At 34.9% G+C, this 19,326-nt stretch overlaps 1 protein-coding gene across 3 annotated transcripts; it reads left to right on the top strand.

Moving 5' to 3' along the window:
* Window positions 1-9: 9 nt before the first annotated feature.
* LARP7 (La ribonucleoprotein 7, transcriptional regulator) lies at window positions 10-19,064 on the top strand. Of its 3 annotated transcripts, none has more exons than XM_040475770.1 (13): window positions 10-125; window positions 5,991-6,201; window positions 6,778-6,878; window positions 6,948-7,031; window positions 7,172-7,336; window positions 7,417-7,510; window positions 7,584-7,934; window positions 8,030-8,174; window positions 9,848-9,996; window positions 10,783-10,901; window positions 14,241-14,400; window positions 14,608-14,699; window positions 18,442-19,064. In XM_040475770.1, the coding sequence occupies exons 2-13, from the start codon at window positions 6,000-6,002 to the stop codon at window positions 18,520-18,522; spliced, it is 1,743 nt and encodes a 580-aa protein (XP_040331704.1). In that variant the 5' UTR covers window positions 10-125; window positions 5,991-5,999; the 3' UTR covers window positions 18,523-19,064. The 3 variants fall into 3 exon arrangements, with proteins under 3 accessions (XP_040331704.1, XP_040331687.1, XP_040331695.1); XM_040475753.1 differs by having other exon boundaries at window positions 7,581-7,934; XM_040475761.1 differs by having other exon boundaries at window positions 12-125; window positions 5,998-6,201; window positions 7,581-7,934.
* Window positions 19,065-19,326: the final 262 nt, after the last annotated feature.

Genomic DNA, 19,326 nt, shown 5'->3' with positions numbered 1-19,326 from the left:
TTTCCGAGGCGTACGGGAGAACGGTGTCGCTCGTCCTATGACGCGGAAACCCGGACCATAAGGATCTAGAGACGAAAAGGTTGGAAGACGCAGTCCCCAGCCCTGTGTGTTGGGAATTGAGCGGAGTAAGTTCCAAGTAGACTGTAGATAGTGTTGGTCAGGTTGAGCGAGGTCTCAGTTTCTCTTTTTTCATGCAGTCCATTTTATCTATCGTTCTTCTCACCTCGCCCCCTCCCGCAAACCCATCAGTTTGCTTGTGCTAGTTCTCTGTGCGCACGCGCAGAAATGCTTTGGCAGCCCTTGTAGTTCCAGTTTTCAGAGGTTGGGGGCGCGTATTGTCCGGCGTTGGGAGGTTGGGGGTCCGCCCAGCATTTGGCGACGTCCTTGCGAAAGGACGGGTGCTGAGGGGGGCCGTAGCCAAAGTGGAAATTACCTTACTTCGTCGATCTGAGCCTTGGCGGCCAAACGATAGCGAATGTGAGGGCTTGTGTTGTGAAGTTAAGTCATTTTCTTTTTCAGGATTCTAGTTTTTGTCATCAAAGGATGTCGAAAATCAATTACGGAAAGGAGCTAACAAAGTAAAAGTGTTAAGTGTACTGAGTGCGTTCATAGATGCCCTTTAGGGAAAGTAAGGTAGCAGTTAATTAAGGAAGAAGTGGTCTTGGAAAGCTATAGAGAGTAAGATGCCATTTAACGTGGATCTTGAAAATTGAATAGAGGTTTATAAGACAAGTAAGGTAAAAAGAACTTGCACACAGGCAAGGGAGTTCTGGTACCGTTGGGTGGTCAGCCGTGACTAGAACTTAACGTTTTTGACACACCATTTCCTCCCAAAACGATAAAAGCTATGGATGAGTTTCCCAGGAAAATTCATGTACATGTCCAAATATTTTGAGTATAATTTTGTAGGGAAATTATGAAGAACCTTGAAATGGCCAAGAAGCGTTATATTGTATGTGTTGTCTAGGTTATCTCTTTCATTGTCATTGAGTTATTTTACTTTGTGTAAGTTGTAGAAAACGATAATAATGGAAATTAGTCTTGGAATTAAATTAATTTTGCAATTACTGCCGTAACCAGTTTTACACCTATTAACAAATTCATTTCAGTGTTCCTCATTGCTTATTTATTTTAATTCTCCTTCGATTTGGTATTTTATATAATTTTTTAAATTTATTATTTGTTTATCTTGTTTTAGGTAGGCTCCACACCGAACATGGGCCCTTAAACTCATGACCCTGAGATTAAGGGTCACATGGTCTTCTGAATGAGCCAGCTCTGCACCCCCTGAGCTAGTTTTTAATACTTAACTGTTTCCTAACACAGAACACACACATAAAAAATCCTACTTAACTAGTTCCGTGATTTATTACTTAAAATATTTGATGTGTATTCATTTTATATTCACATATTTAGATTTCTCTTTTTAAAATGTATCTTTTAACAATTTCATGAAATTGACAAGAATGTTTGAAACCCATCCAAAATTCCCTGGACTTTAGGTTAAGAATATCTGAGTCAGAAGATAGAATGAATGATGACAGACTACAAGAGGTTCTACTAATAGGAGTCGAATTTACCAGAACTTGTTTACCTAGCTAGTTTCGGCCAATTCACTTCACCTTTAAGCCTGTGTCAAAACAAGTTGGAAGAAACTACCTGATTGTGACTGAGGATTTAAAACAATATATGTAAAGTAACTGGCATTGTTATACAGTAACTTTTATTCTTTAAGCCCCTGTTTAGAAGCCAGTTAGATGTCACTGGTTCATTACCAATTTTTTAATTTTTATTTTTTTATTACCAATTTTTTAAACTTGCATATTGTAAGAAAGTGGTAAAGGATTTTTAATGTTGAAAGTTGTAACATTAAAATCATAAAATTATATCTGTGTTTTGGACAAGTTACACAGCTTCTGAGAAGGATAGATGACTTCTGGAACCATTTATAAACTGTTCCCGTATTATAGTGACAGTAGTTGTGAACACACTGGAAGGAGAGAAAGAGCCCTTCCAGAAGTTGGTAATAATAATGGTAACGTTTTATGGAGGGAGTGAGAAGGTAGAGTTGGAGAATCAAGACTGTGACAAAAGTACTGCCGTGTAACTTCCTGATTTTCTAGCAGCCATTGCATAGGAAAGTTAAATTGAATCCTATCTTGTTACTTTATGTTTCATCCATATCTTCTCTAATAACAGAGATGTGTTTGATTATCTAGAGGATATATTTCTTAAAATCGAAATTGCAGACATATGTTATACACACTAGGCAAGAGTTTTGGAACTTAATTATTCGGGTCACAAAAATAATCCTTAGGAAAAGGAATGAGGAGGGTCTCTGAGATGAGAATGATAGGAAAAATCTGGTTTGGGGAAATCATGACTTTCTTCACTTCTGCAATTCTGTCCACTGTTTCTTTAGATGGTGGCTCTGACAAGGAAAGGAACTAGAGAGCTAATACTATGCCATTTACTAATTTGGAGTTTTTACAAAAAGGAAAGTTAACATTGGATCCTTATGTAATAATTTTTAGCTTCCGCGTATTTTTAAATTATAATCCTACCCCCTTTCAAAAGAACTTGAAGTGCTTAACGTTTTGCAGTGTATGAGAGATCCTTTTAAATAATTAGTTAACAAATGCTTAAGTTGTGATCAAGCTCAAGTCCCTACCTTCAGAGTTTTTTGCATTCTAGTGGGGTAGACAGGCAATAAAATTATAACTCCAAGAAGATACAAGGATACAAAGTGGTGACAGAGGGGATAGGTGGGGTTAAAGTTGCCAGGTAAGGAATATCTTAGATTGAGTGAAAGAAAGCCTTTTTGAGAAATTGACATTTATGGAGACCTGAATGAACAGGGAAGTAATCCCTGCGATGTGGCAGGGAAGGTAAACAGCAAGAGCACAGGCCTTGAGATGGGAATGGCCTTAGCATGTTTAAGGAATGATATGTTGTAGTTGGAGTGAACCTGTTGGAAAGAATTGTTAAGAAATGAAGTTAGATATCCCCAGGCTAGAGAACATACTGCTTAGGCATACTATGGATTTTGGATTTTGAGTGTGATTAAAAATCCTTTGGAGGACTTTGTCCAAGATATTGACATCTCTGGTTTACATATTCTGGCTGCTGTCTGGAGAGTTGGTGATAATGGAAGAAGAGTAGAAGCAAGCACAAGTTATGTTCTTGTAGTAGTTCAGACAGGACACAATGATAGCATGAACCAGGTGATAAATGAAAAGTATTCATATTCAGGATATATTTTATAAAGGTAGAGCTAACAAAAATGCTAATGGATTTGTTGTGGTATATGAGGAAAAGAAGGAGGATTTCAGAATTTTTGCTCTCAACAGTTTTGTGATTGGTGTTTTCCAGAATGGGAAAAACAAGGCAAAAAGAGGTTTGTTAAAATTTGAGCGTTCGGTTTTTGCCATTTTCCACATGAGATATATATAGTTCAGGAAGATAAGTGAAGATGTCAAATGGATGATTGAATATTGGAATGGGAGGAGCTAATGGGAGAAGTAAGGGCTGGAGAATATAGATTTGTAAAACATCAGCATAGAGCTAAACAGCGTAAAGCCTGGAAAAGGATATGTGTGGAGATAAGAAGGGAGCCCAGGACTGAATTCAATTCTGGGTAGCATGTAAAGGTAGAGCAGAGTGGAATGGTCCAGAAAAAGAAATTGAGAAGGAGGAAAACTCTCCTGGAAGCCAGATGAAGAAAATATTTTCAAAGAGGGAGTTTGACTGCAAGAGCTACTCCAGTAGCTCCAGTAGTAGACTGGAGTAGTAGAGACTACTCCAGTAGTCAGTGGAGATCACTGTTTTCAGTTTCACTAGAATGATGGAAAGGGAAGCTTCACAGGATGGGCTAAAGAATGTGGTTATTCAGCACTAAATGACACCTGATTGGTTTTTGGTTTTTGTTTTTTTTTTTAATGATTAATTCTGACAAGTAACTCTTTTATAAGTATCTCAATAAATACTTCATTACTTGTATATTTTCAAAATTGGTACTTGGTCAGTCAGCTCCAGCCTGTTCTGAAAAATGCCAAAATACTCATCTGATTTTTGTGAGATTGCATGTTTAGTTGGAGATTTGAACATGCATTAATGGCTTGTACTCTCTTACTGGGTGTCACTTTGAAACACATTTTCCATTTCCATTACTGTCTGCAGCATTGGTGCTCAGTAACTGATTCCAGCTGACAGGCCAAAGAGACAGAAATAGGCTTTAATACTATGTACACTGAACTTTAAAGAAGGATAAAGACAGAAGATACAGTAGAGACAGCATCTTCATCTCATCTGGAGTCTTGGCCCCAGCACTTACTCAAACTGAGCAATTAATCCAAATCCACTTTTTCCCCCCTTTACATTACAACAGACGTGTGTGACTTCCATAGATAACGGACCAGAATGTTTTAGGTCACCTTGATGTGTAAAAGCCTTAGCCCCTGTTTCCCATCAATCTAGTATGCCATTCTGGTCCATAGGTCCAAGGCCTGCATACCAACCAATAGTGGCTCCGACCCTGGTGCAATCAGATAAAACTCTCCCCATATGTCTTCACTCTCCTGTGTCCCAAGAAAACAGTTATGGGAGCCTGGGAAATAAAATATGGGAAAACTATGTTACAGAGATAAATCTCACCGCAGGCCCGATTTAATAAGCCTTTGCTCATTTACTTCTTTTTGTGTATGTACTTCTAGTGGTTCAGTGAAGAGGCCACAATTCATTCAACAAATTTTTGAGTGACTACTGTGTGCCAGGGAATGGGAATTCATCAGTAAACAAAACAGACAAAAACCTGATTTCATTAATATTACATTCTAGGAAGGATAAATAAAAATGTACAGTAGGGGCACCTGAGTGGCTCAGTTAGTTGAGCATCCAACTTCCAGGTCAGGTCATGATCTCACGGTTCATGAGTTTGAGCCCCATGTCAGGCTTTGAGGAGCTTCCCTAGTATTGTCTATCTCCCTTTCTCTCTGCCTCACCACTCCTAAAAACAAATAAATAAGCATTTTTTTTAATGTACAATAATGTTAGAAGATAAGTGCAATGAAGGAAAAGTAAGGCAAGGGAGACACAGGTATCCAGAAATTTGCAGTTTTAAATGAAGTGACATTTGAACAAGACATTAGCAAGTGAGGGAGCAAGCCATGTTATCTAGGCAGCAAGTGTTTGGAAGGGAACTGCAAATTCAGAAGGCCCTCAGTTGAAGATTTGCCAGCCAGGTTTTAGGAAGAGCTAGAACACCAGTTTCAGGACGAGCTAGATAACCAGGTTTTAGGAAGAGCTAGATAACAAAGAAGATACATGCAAAGTAACTCAAGGAAAGAGGTTTGCTGTCCCAAGAAATAAACACTGGGATGGGAAGGTCACCTGGAAAAGAGAAAGCCAGTTCTGTTTCTAATGAACAGAAATTAACATTTCTGGGCACGTGGCTAGCTTAGTCCATAGAGCATGGGACTCTTGATCTCAGGATTGTAAATTCAAGCCCCCAAGCCCCACTTTGGGTGTAGAGATTACTTAAGAAAACACTGAAAACAAAAACACTTAAAAATCAAAACCAAGATCAACTTATTTCATTGGAGATTGTATTTTTTAGTTTGTTAAGATGGAGAATGTCTGAGACTTTAATCTTATAATTTGACATATTGATTTAGAAGTGTAGTTTGGTGAGATATAGATGTTGGTAGAGATTTTATGCTATACTAGAACATTCTGGCCCTGAACTAAAATGCATCAAAAGCTTAAGGTAATTAATGACATAGGTTGTAAATTATTTTGAATGTAAAAAGGCTAATGAAAAGTGAACAGGTAAGAGATTTAGAAAAAAACCACAATGAAAGTTTTCTCAGCTAATTACAAGTGTTAACCCAAAGTTTGTTCTCTGCCAGCTGAATGAGTCTATTAAGCCTTCAGATAATAAAAAGGGTAACCCAAATATTTTCCTATTACATGTGATATAAACCTTTTTTCAGTACACAGGAATGGAAGCTGAAAGTGGAAATCAAGAAAAAGCAATGGAAGAAGAAAACCCTGAAAAGAAAAAAGAAGTAGAAAAAAAGAAACGGTCACGAGTTAAACAAGTGCTTGCAGATATTGCTAAGCAAGTGGATTTCTGGTTTGGAGATGCAAATCTTCACAAGGATAGATTTCTTCGAGAACAAATAGAAAAGTCCAGAGATGGATGTAAGTTTACTTCACTGTATAATGAATGGAACTAGTTTTAGAGGGTTATTGCCTTAAACTTGTACAACGTTTACCATAAATACAATGGTAGCATATTTTGTATTGTGATATATACCATATACTATACATACAAATCCATTAGTTTTTACACGTGAAAACTATTATAGCTCACTTTTGCTTTAGAAGACAGATTTCTAGTGTTAAAAGACAAAGATTTCAGTTAATTCTGGAGACACACATCCTATATTTTTTTGTTTATCTTAGAGATAGAGCAGAGATATGGGGACAGGGGTTCACAAGCAGGCTTTGTGCGGAGACAGATTATGACCTGAGCTAAAGTCGGAGGCTTAACCTAACTAGCCACCCAGGCTCCATGTTTGTGTGGTTGAGCTCCTTGCAAGCTCAGTTTTCAGTGAGCAAAGTTTTCAGTGTTGAGTTTTCTTGAATGCTGTGTGCTTAGTGCATTAATTCTCATAAGGCATTTTACTAATTAATTTTGAAAGGAGGGAAATGTGATTAATTTTTTACCAAAATGCAATTATTCTCTGTAATACTAATTTTATGCATTTCCATTAGATGTTGATATATCACTTCTCGTGTCTTTCAACAAAATGAAAAAATTGACCACAGATGGAAAGTTAATAGCCAGAGCACTGAAAAGTTCATCTGTTGTAGAGGTAAGAATTATTACAACTATATCATGGAATTATTATGTCAATTATTAATCTCATGTAACTATTTCATAGCTGGACTTAGAAGGCACCAGAATCAGGAGAAAAAAGCCTTTAGGTGAACGACCAAAAGATGAGGATGAGCGGACAGTATATGTGGTATGTATGTGGTGAGACCTTATTTTCTAAAAGGTCAGTGCTGGCATTCAAAAGAATGACAGAAACATTCTAACATTACAAGTAAAAATTTATTGACCCTGAAAAAGTTCTTCTATTTTAATATCGCTTCTCACTTATAGGAATTACTTCCCAAAAATGTTAATCACAGCTGGATTGAAAGAGTATTTGGGAAATGTGGCAATGTTGTTTATATAAGTATACCACATTATAAATCTACTGGAGATCCAAAGGGATTTGCCTTTGTAGAATTTGAAACAAAAGAACAAGCAGCGAAAGCTATTGAGGTAGGTCCCGAACCTAAAAAGAAAAGCAAAGACAATTAGCAAGTGTTTTTAAATAGTAACAAACTTTTATTGGTTTTCAGTTTCTTAACAACCCACCAGAAGAAGCACCAAGAAAACCTGGCATATTTCCTAAGACAGTAAAAAATAAGCCTATTCCTGTCCTTGGAGTATCAGGTAACTTAATATTGATATTTAAGTAAACGTAGTTGAATTAAAATGAACACTAATGATAACATTGTTACAGAAGAAAAGAAAAAGAAGAAGAAGAAGAAAGGCCGAATGAAGAAAGAGGACAATATCCAGACCAAAGAGTCAAATATTGACACAAGTAAAGAGACTGTAGGAAAAATGAAAAGATCCAGGACCACATCTGAGGGATCTGAAGTAGAGATTACTGAACCCCAGAAGCCACCGTCTAAGAAAAAGAAAAAACGGGAAAGAGCAGAAGCATCCAGCTTACCTACAGTCAGAACGGGGAAGAGGAAGAGAAGTATCTCTGAAGAAGCAGAACACCCAACTCCCAGGTCAAAAGTAAAGAAAATAACGCAGAAAGACAACATTAAAAAAGAAGATGTAGAAGTTCCCAAAGAAAACAAAGGTATTGACAACTTCAAGGTTAATTTATCTACAATTAAATTAAAATGAGAGATTAAGAAATCCTTATTTACCTAAAGTTAACTTTTTGATATTAAGATTTAGAAGTCTCTACTGAAGAGGAAAAGGATACTGGAGATGTAAAAGATGGATCCCTTTTAAAAGCAAAAAGGAAGCATAAGAAAAAACACAAAGAGAGGCACAAAATGGGAGAAGAGGTTATACCCTTAAGAGTACTTTCAAAGTAAGTAGACGATACAGATTCTGTAGTTGAAAATTGGCACACGCCATCACCATTGCTAAAGTGCAATTCCAATTTGTATTGAACAGAGTTGCATATTAGCAACAGTCATGGCATGTAGCCAAGATCTGCACATATAATGGATATAAGGCACTTGAGGATTTCAAAGGAACCACCACACTAAAACATGGAAGCACTTATTTTTATCATGTCACAGCAAGTGTCTCCATGTTAAAGTAGAGGGCGTTCCTTAACAGTTTTAAGGGTACAGCTTAAATATACCATAGATGGTCATTTCGGTGAGGCTTAAATTAAGCCTTGTAAGTTTCTAAAATGTAAAAGTAAGACTTACCATCACTAAAACATGGAAGCACTTACTTTTTTAGATACAAAGCAAGTACATCCACGTTTAAGTGGTGGGGAGCCCAGTCTTGTAAAAATGTGAAAAAGTTACCATTTCTTAACCTGTAAAGTAAGCTTAGAAGATGCCGGATCAAGATAAAAGTTGTGTCCATTTGGGAACACCTCCACTGAAACATGGAAGCACTTACTTTTGTTTTACACAGCAGGTACCCCCATGTTAAAGCAAAGGGACTCCCCTTGGGCTATATAAGGAACTTGCCTTGTTACATTCAGAGGAATGATTTGGATTCACTTCTACTAAAACATGGAAGCACTTACTATTTAAAAGTCAAAGAAAGTACTTCCATGTTAAAGTTAAAGGGAGTCCATCCACACAAGAAGCGGAAGCCTTGTAGGAAAAGAAAAGAAAAGGCAAAAAACCATACCTTTGCCAAGAAAGTTTTTCTGATCCTTCTTGAATTGTACTCTCTCGAAGTGCCCTGTCCTCCTCTTGAAGGTTAAAAGGCAAGGACTTCAGGCACTTGTATTTATACTATTCTTAACTGCTGAATTCCTCTTGCCTTTTTATCTCAGAGAATCATTACAAGAGGTTTTTGTTATTCTAATGTATCAGCTCTCTGGGAATGTATGATCCTGGGTGGGTCTGGATACTTTTTTTTTTTTTTTTTTTGAAGTATACAGATGTCAATAATAACAGCTAAGACCATTACCACAAGATATCCTCTTTAAAAAAAAAAAAAACCCTATCTGCTTGTTTGATGGCATAGATTAGAGTAACAATGAGTGCTCCTGTGGAGCCTGGAGAGGCATTGTGTTTCTATCTGGAGGAGCTCTAGCTGTTTGAAGAAACATCTACATGTTAAATGCATGTAAATAAATAAATTGCTTCCATGGGGAGTTTTTTTTCTTCTTAGAAATTCCTTTTGAGTCAAGTAAATGCTAAGGAATGTTATCTCCCAAATTGGAAGCAGTTTAACAAATAATCTCTAAATAGTAATCTGCCATTTTCCCCTAGTGATGACTAATTGTTACTAGTTAATTAATTCAAAACTTTTATTTTCATAAATGAAAATATTTGAAACATACTCAAGAATTGAATTGTCAAATTTAAAACATTTAATCTGAATGTTGGGTCAGATGGAACTCCCCTTTATATATTTACTGGATGGACTTAGGACTCCAGAAGTAGTGTGAATGTATGTGTTTGAAGAAGGAAAAGATTGCAAGGCACTGTGAATGTATATACTTTGATAATAACTTTTTATTTGACCATCTTTTTTCACTATTTCAAAAGTACATTCTTTTCGTTACAGGAGCGAATGGATGGATTTGAAAAAAGAGTATTTAGCACTGCAAAAAGCCAGCATGTCTTCTTTAAAAAAAACAATATCCCAAATAAAATCGGAGTCAAAAATGGAAACAAATGGAGTAGCTCCTAACTCTGGAATAGAAAATGAAAAAAGTAAATACCACTATAATAGTTTTTGTAGTATTGTATTGTGTTTATATACTAATGTACTATTTCTGAGTTACAGGATAAACCTTAATTTTTAAAAACTTAAATGTGCAATTTATTTTTGATATAAGAATATTTGAAGTGCTCGTTTCCATGACTCCTGTTTTTCTGGGCACCTGGCTGGCTCAGTAGAACATGTGTCTCTGGATCTGCGTCCTATGTTCAAGCCCCTTGTAATTCAAGCCCTTGACATTTAAAAAAATTAAAAAAAGAAAAAAAAGTGTCTTTTTTACTTAAGTTTTCTCTACAGTTTTTATTAATCAGAATTAGTGATGAGTGTCTATCAATTGAGCAAGTTTGTAGAAAGAAAAATTACAATTTCCGTCTGTAATTTTATCCTATTAGGACATATTTGGAATTCTTACAAATTGAAAATCTTAAATTTTCACATTTTAATTGTAATGTTTGTTGAATGTTAACATACTGTTCTGTGTCTGTTTACTAAGTAAAGTACTCTATTATTTGGTTAAGAAAAAGGGGGAGTTTTTTCTAAGGTTTTACAAGTGTTCTAACCAGGCCCTGCAATTAGAGTAGTAAAGGTTTGGGTATTTTTATTCATGGTAATCTGCAGTAAGCAGTATGACACCAGAATAACTTATTTTACAGTTACATTAAGTAAATTAAAATTGGTTACTTAAATCAGCTGCAGAAATTACTGTTGTTCTTCTAAAGTGGGCCTACTAAATTACTGAGTGTAAGAGGCTTATTTCTCTTTCCTTTTCAAATCAACAGCAAACAGTGAAGAGTGTTGTCCCCAGGAAAAGGTTAATGCAACAGGACCACAGTTTGTCAGTGGCGTGATTGTGAAGATCATTAGCACTGAGCCTCTGCCTGGCAGGAAACAAGTCAGGGTAATGCTTTTGTGTGTTGAGGATAGTTGTTGCTCTTTCCTTTTTAAAACTTCCCCATGTGAAAATGTTTTGCATATGGAAAACAAAGCAAGTAAAATTAGAATTTGTTTCTCTGCAATAAACTATGTCTAGATTTGATTCTACCGTAACTCTTGTATTTGATTTGAAGCAAAATCTGAAGTCTGAAATTCCCTGCTGGATGAAATTTGCAGTGAGCTCAGTTTAAAACATCTTTCAGGGGCGCCTGGGTGGCGCAGTCGGTTGAGCGTCCGACTTCAGCCAGGTCACGATCTCGCGGTCCAGGGGTTCGAGCCCCGCGTCAGGCTCTGGGCTGATGGCTCAGAGCCTGGAGCCTGTTTCCGATTCTGTGTCTCCCTCTCTCTCTGCCCCTCCCCCATTCATGCTCTGTCTCTCTCTGTCCCAAAAATAAATAAACGTTGAAAAAAAAAAAATTTCAAAAAAAAAAAAAAACATCTTTCAATAGAACTGCACTTGGCTTATTTTTATTGGTGCCGTTAACGGTTGATTGAGTAGTTGAATGAGTAAGCCTTACTATAGTCATTATAACTTAAAAGAATAAATTAGTAAAATGCTTTCCTGGTATTCCTTTAAGGGACATCTATTTTCAGAGAAAATTTATTTTAGAAAATATTTCATGCTAAAATGTATTAAATATCTAGTCAACGTTAGAGTTGGTCTGAAGTTATTATGAATTTTTAATCATCTGTTGTTGTCTGATTTTGTAGCAAACATAATTTGTTTTCATTAGAGCTCTTAACTTCCAGTAGATTCCCAAAAGATTTTGTGACCTAAAGAAAGTCAGAGCTATTTTGGAACAAAGGGGATATTATATGCATATTTTTTAACTTAACGTAAATTTAGTAGTTTTGTCTGTTAATCCTCTTGGAAATTGAAATTTTTTCCTGGAAGAAATGGAAGATATTTTTGGAGAAAAAAGGTTTTGTTAATATTATTTATTAATTTTTTTTGCTATTTTCAGTCTGCACTGATTGTTTAAAAATGTGAAACAATTTTTAAAAATGTGAAACAATTACAGAAAAGTGTAAAATATTTTGAAAAGCTACAAAAATTTTGTATGCGTGTACAAATAAATACGGAGTCCTATATAATTTACAGTACACATTGTTATATCTATTGCTCTGCAGTCTTTTTTCACTTTATCTATTTGATCTTCTAACAGCCTTTTGTAACAGCACAACCATATTTGTTTCTTATTGACATTCCTATGTAAAATAGCATATATATTTTCATAGCAAATATATTTTCAATTGTTATGCTGACATTCATCGTCATCTAGTATGTTGTTTTGATTTTGCATAGACTCCTACCAGTCACATTTTTTAACTTGCATGACCATTGAAGTTGCTCACTGAAATAAGCTTGTGAACACTTTATCTGAAATCCTGTTTCCTGTAAAATCCTGTAGCTGTCACTAACATAAATTTAGATTCTCTTTAAGATGTTGATGAGGGATTTGGTGAATCCCAAATTGGTATTACCAACTTATATTTCAGAGTATGGTAACAATACAGAATTTCAGATCAGAAGGGTAAAAAACTGAGGATGTAAATGAAGCTGTGGTTAATCCGGTTGCAAAAGATTTAAAAGAAAAATTAGAAACAGTTTGTTATTTGAAATAACATAGATTCAGTAATATTCATCAAAGAGCTTTTGTTATCTAAAAGATAAGTATATCAGTTAAAAATTACTTACAAAATCATAACATTGTTAAAAGTTAGTAGTTACTTACATTTTGCCGGAACAAAAATGGAGTTATTATGGTATTTACTGCTATTTAACTTGCCCATGTGATTACCAGGCTAATTTATCATTTTAAGGAATGGTTTTAAGTCCTGGGATTAGCCTAACATTATAATGGATATATAGGTAATATTTTGAATTGTAGTAATCGGGTCTATCTGGTAAGTCAGTTACAAAACACTACCAGTTAATATATTCACATTTCATTAACTTCATACCAATTATTTGTCTTGCTTTCTAAATTTAGTACTCAAGTACAAGTAGAAAGAATTGGCAAGTATATTTCCCTCCAGTTCTATTTTTTTCATGTAATTAGCAATCAATAAGTGCCAATTTTGAGATAGGCAATCTGCTAAGAGTAGGGTTGAGTTAATACTCCCTGGCTTCTCAGGTTTTTATTGCTTATTCTTTATTATTAACTAATAAACTTTTCTTATATTGTGGTGAAATAATATTTCCAGAATACTGCTCAGTTACAGAATTCAGACCTTAAAAATCCAACATCTAAAAGTAATCTAAATTCTTTGAGGCTTGAAATTTGGGTCAAAAGTAAAGCCAGATGCTTAAAGTGCTTTTTTTTTTTTTAAGTTGGGAATCTCTAGTAATTTCTTTGGTTTTCTGAATGGAAGTTGATGAATGAAGAATTATATAACATTCCTGCATAATTGCATTGTTTACACCACAGAACATGCTGGGAAGAAATGGTTAGGAATGCAGGAATCTTGTTAATTTGCCCTCACAGCAGGCATTATAGGTAAAACTTTTCCTTGCTGGGGGACCACAACTTGTTTAGAAGAGATTGTTGAGGTATTTCATCAGAAAGTATGAACTCTTGAGCTATATTCCCATAGATCTACTCAGGAACCTAGGATTTTTGTAGGCTCCCATGAAATGTTTTTTTTCACAAGTTGTTAGAAAAAGTTGAATTTTTTTTCATATATTTTAAGTCATAAGGAATTTTGTACAGATAAGTGGAAACGCACCTTCTCCCCCAATCCATTCTGGGTTTTTTGTTTGTTTTTAATTGTATTCCTTATTTTAACTATACCGTGACTTGTAATCCCCTTCTTGATGTGGGGGCTAGGGGAAATTATTTGTACATCCTGCTCTATAAATCAGTTGTCTCTCTGTAGTAGTCCTATGCTAGTTAATATTCTAAGATTGTGATTGAAAAAAAGGGTTTGATTAGAGTTTTCAACTTTGTCCAAGTCAATTTTAAGAGTATTTGTGTATATTTTAGAGGTGCGTGGCTGGCTCAGTCAAGAGAGTTTATGACTCTTGATCTTGGGGTTGTGAGTTCTAGCCCAGATTATGTAAATGATCTCTACCCTCAACATGAAGCTCGAACTCAAAACCCCTACATCAAGAGTCACCTAACTTGTACTGACTGAGCCAGCCAGGCACCCCTGTGTATGATAAGTAGGATAGTTACTCCTCATTTTAAACTGGATATGGCTTATTTATGTAACACATTCTAACACAACCATGGGAATAATTTTATAATTATTATCAAACATTTCTATTATTTATGTAAAATCTTTCTAAACTCTAATGCAGGATACTTTGGCAGCAATCTCAGAAGTTGTTTATGTGGACTTGCTAGAAGGAGATACAGAATGCCATGCTAGGTTTAAAACCCCTGAGGATGCTCAAACAGTAATAAACGCATATACGGAAATTAAAAAGAAACACTGCTGGAATCTCGAGATCCTTTCTGGTAAGACGTCAGAGTCGTTTTTAATAACTCTTACTTAGAGGTGATTGCACTATGTTTTCTGATTTTGATTAATAAACCTTTTATTCATATTCTAGCATGTACAAAGTAGTATTTAATCAGACAACTATAGATTTATTATTGAAGTGTGATTAATGCCTTGAATATGTTTCTTCATTTGTATCAGTGATTATTGTTTTTGTTTTCCAGGTGATCATGAGCAGAGGTATTGGCAGAAGATTTTGGTAGATAGGCAGGCCAAACTTAATCAGCCTCGTGAAAAGAAAAGAGGCACTGAGAAGGTAATCAATTCATTTTTTTTTGTTTTTTGTTATAGTTGTTTGATAGCTTAAATATAATAGGTTGAATGTTTTCTGGAAGTCAGTAATGTGTAGTCCTAAAATAACCTTGGTTTTCCTATACACGATAAAGATTTACATGGTGTATACTGCATTTTAAATTGTGAGAGACAATACTTGTTTCTCTGCATTTTGAAATATACGAAATTAGAATTATTTTCCCCACAGGGTACATAATTTTAATTTAGAGTTCTTGTTTTCCTTTCTTTTATTGTACCTGTTAGTAGCAGTTTAATTTCAACAGTGTTGAATTCTGGCTGCTATGTATCATAGTTTGGTAGTAAATGATTATTTAAAGATTGTCTTAATGGTAAAAACACAATGTATTTAAGAGTGTAGTTTTTTAAGATATGACTCCCCACAGATAAGATTGGGAGACTTTATGCCTAATGTTTGTTATAGCAATGATAAGCTTTATTCCTTTTTCTCTATAGTAGTCAAGTGAAACAAACAAGCTTAAATACTTTAAATAATGTAAAATAGATTCTGTTTCAATAATTTCATTTTAAATGATACTGAGTAATTTACTACTTGTTGCTTGTGTGCTGTCACGTTTATTCTTTTTAATCAGATTATTATAAATAGTAGTACATCTTTAAGTGCTTAGAACAAATTAAGGGTACGTAATAACTAATGCTATTATAAAATTTTTAAATGTGTATTATTAAATAAGAATCTAAAAAGATATGCATTCTTCTATGACTGGTTACACTTAAAATCATAATACTTCCTGTGTGCTAGGTTTGTTTAGTGTTTTTCATTGGCCTTGCATTGCCAAGGATTCACTGGAATTTAAGATGATTTGAAGGGAGGTTTCCTACTGGTCTTTGTTAATTCTGTTTCCATGAATACAGACTGAATTTGCTGAAATGTGGGAAGGCCTCCTTCCTCCCTAAGGATTCTTTCAGGTCTAAGAGGTGGTAATTTCAAAGCCTGCTTGAGATTATTTAAATGTTAAAATCATTGAACCAGAGCTCATAACTAAAATGAAATCACTTTGTTAAATAGTATTTACCATTCTAATTGGTGTGAAATTTCATTTAAATCGTATATGTTTTTAAAACTAGGAATTAGTTTTGTTTTTCAGAAAGATCCAATCTCCATAAATAAACTTGAGGCAAGGAAATAAACAATGACTGGGGAATTTTATAAGTTTCATTGGAACACAATGAGTGCCTCTGTTGCTGAGTTGGAAAGTTTTTTCCTGATCTCATTTATCTGTTGCACCACCAGTCTCATCCTTAGCATGATTTGTTTGATAAATAGTATAGGATTCTAGCTGAAGATGTGAAAGTAGCTAGTTGGCTCCCGTCATGTAATTAAAATAAGGTACCACACAAAGTGGGTATTGTACATACTTTTCAGAAAACACAGTAATTAGTATGTCAGTCTACCTTTTTGATAATTCATTTAATTAATATTTTTTGAGTGCTGATTTGTGTTAGCCACCATTCTAGGAAATAGCTGCAAGTAACAAAATACCCTGTTTTCGTGAAGTTTGCAGATGAACAGTTTAGGTCAGGTGATGACAGATGCTGTGTATAAAGAGCAAATTAAAGGGTATTGTGAGATATCTTTACATCACATGAGGTTCTGGGAAGTTCTCTGTGAAAGCGACACTAGAGCAGACTTTAGGAAAGTGAGCATACAAGCAGGAGAGCTTAAATGCATGGCTTTCCAGGCAGAGGCACCAGAAAGCACAGAAGCCTTAAAGGGAAGGAGGCCACTACAGCTAGATCCCTGGGAGCAAGCACCATAGTAACGGAAGTTAAATATTTAGAAAAAAATTAGCGGCTAAAAAAGTATGACGTTAGCGCTTTTCTGATACGACAGTTCAAAGTTTCCCAGTAGTATTGTAGTGTTTGGTCCATGAGCGAAGGAAGAAAAGCACTGGTAATGAATCTTCGTTCTGCATTTTCATGTCGGGGAGCAGAAGGAAACTAGGGACAGTTTCCTAAGTCCCAGTCAGTTTATGCAATATTAAAAGAGGAGAATAGGTGAAGAAAAAAGGTGTTTTGTACTCATGGTAGTATTTTTTACATATAGAGATCAATATGGGTAAATTCTCACAAAAGATTAGTAAGATGAGGAAGCGTCCCCCAGAAAGGGGCTCATTCCTTCTGGCAAGTCTTTGTAGCCTTTGTAGTCTTCCCTATCACTTTGAGCATGTGGGTAAAATGCAGTAACAGCTACTGGAGACCATGAGTCTTTTCTCATTCATCCTTAGCTTTTAAAGCATATTTGAAATTTAGTTAGCATGGTCTTTTTTCTACAAATTACTGATATATCAGATATTCAACAGGTAAAGACAGAATTCATGAAATTATAATGAGGAACAGGCTTTTGGTTTAATCTTGAAGTGACTTTGTACAAAAACAACAAATACAGGGGCACCCTAATTTCATTTCCATGGTAATAAAATCTTAAATATATCCCATAAACCTTTACTTCCATAGATATAAACCCTGGTTCTGGCTTTGCTGATGACTTTTGTGAATGTGGTCCTCATGTGGCTATTACTGTTTTCTATCATAAACAGACTGTTTGGTGACCTTGGCATCTTTTGAGTTTTTGTTTTTAAGTACTTGTATTTTTAACTTGTGTAGCCGGTCTATCTCTATGCTGACTTCTACTTTAACTTTTAAGTAAACTTTTAATATTAAGCAAACACTTTAAGAAACTAAACAATAAATAAAAGTGACTTCCTACCAATGGCCACAGTCACAAAACATTTTAACGAAACTGGTGAATAATTACTAGAATCTATTTTTTTTATTTTTTATTTTTTGATGTTTATTTTTGAGAGATAGAACACGAGCAGGGAAGGGGCAGAGAGAGAGGGAAACACAGAATCAGAACAGGCTCCAGGCTCTGAGCTGTCAGCACAGAGCCTGACGTGGGGTTCAAACCCATGAGCTATGAGATCATGACTTGAGCCAAAGTTGGATGCCCAACCATCTGAGCCACCCAGGAGCCCCTAGAATCTATTTTTTAAGGGAGTAAGATTTTCATTTCCTCCAAAGCTACAATAAGATATTTAAAATTTTTACATCAAGAAAACTTTTGGAATATTTAGACATCTTAAACGGTCTTCTACATTCCATACAATTTCATTTGCCTTTAAAAATACTAAAGTATTTATGTAAGGGTGTGGTAAGTAATAAGTTCTCTTAAGAGTGGATCCCTAGGTAGAATATTTTAATCTTCAGATTTGTAAGCAAACCTTTGTGTAGCACTCAGACCAAAATATATTGTCTCATTCCAATAATGCATGAATTCGCACGCACAATATAATTATTTAGGATCACATATCTTTTAAGAAATGTCTTAGTAATTAATACTCAAGTCCAAGGGGATATGAAACAACTAACCAGTATGGGTCTTGAACCCTCCTAAAAGGTAAAAAAAATTGCCAGCATGGAGTGGCTGTTTTCAACTGAAAATTTTTTAGTAATGTGAAACTAAAATTTGAGTGTTTTAGGTAATTCTAAGATTTATTATCTATTATACTTAATAAGCCATAATCCTGAACAGTTCTTTCTATATTGATTTGGGCTACGCTTAATTTATGTCTTTTGTCTACCTTTCCCTCTTTTAAAAAATTTTTATTCAACCTGATTTTTCTAGTCGTAATTATCTTTTTAAGCATCCGGTACATTCTGATTTCTAATTTCTTTCTCCATAGTTAATCACCAAAGCTGAGAAGATTAGACTGGCAAAGACTCAACAAGCAAGTAAACATATTAGATTTTCTGAATATGATTAAAAAACACTTTTGGTTCCCCTCTTAAGATTTCAATGATTACTTGAACTTTTCTTAGGAAATCCATTTTATTATGGTAGTCAATAATAAAGAATGTTTTTCTGAAACCTATGTTAATTAAAAAAATCCCTTTGTTCCTTAACTTGTAAATAAGACTTTTTTTTGAGACAAGTACATTGTATACCCACAGTTTTACATTAAACGTCTTATTTGCTGAAATTACCTTCTACAAATCAACCTCAAAATAATTAGTAAGTGTTTTGAACATTATCATTGATTTTGTTGTTTTTATATTACAAAAAACAAAATATTTGCAAAAATAATACTACACAAATAGTTTAAGAAAATCTGTTTGACAGTAGGCTCACTGTACTTGTTTTATAGTTTGCTTTTTCCATTTCAAATATCTAGGATATCTTTTCATGTTGACTTATACAGAGACTTATGTGTGATACGTCATTCTGTTCATTGCACTTTGCTTATCTGAGCTTCCACTGAATAGGCCATATGAACTGTCCAATTAAAATATTAAACTTTTAAAAGTATTGAGTTTGTTTTTCATAAATGAAGTTAAACATTTTATTTTGCTTAACCAAAGTAAAATGTACCAGATGCTCTGAACACAGGGAGAAAAAACATCTTCTCAGAATCAGCCTTGGGCATAACTGAACTCTATCATTTTATTCAGGAAAGTGGCAGACTGGAGTATTTTAAGTCCTTCTCAGAACTGAATCTACAGGGCCTTTTCATGACTGGCATCTTGATCCCCTATCAGAATATTAAAAACAGCCATGGGGTTCATTTCCT

The sequence above is a fragment of the Herpailurus yagouaroundi genome, unplaced genomic scaffold (assembly GCF_014898765.1).
Source record: "Herpailurus yagouaroundi ecotype Mexico unplaced genomic scaffold, PumYag 28, whole genome shotgun sequence".
In the NCBI taxonomy this organism is placed as follows: Eukaryota; Metazoa; Chordata; class Mammalia; order Carnivora; family Felidae; genus Herpailurus; species Herpailurus yagouaroundi.
This window is presented reverse-complemented; position numbering and strand designations above follow the sequence as displayed.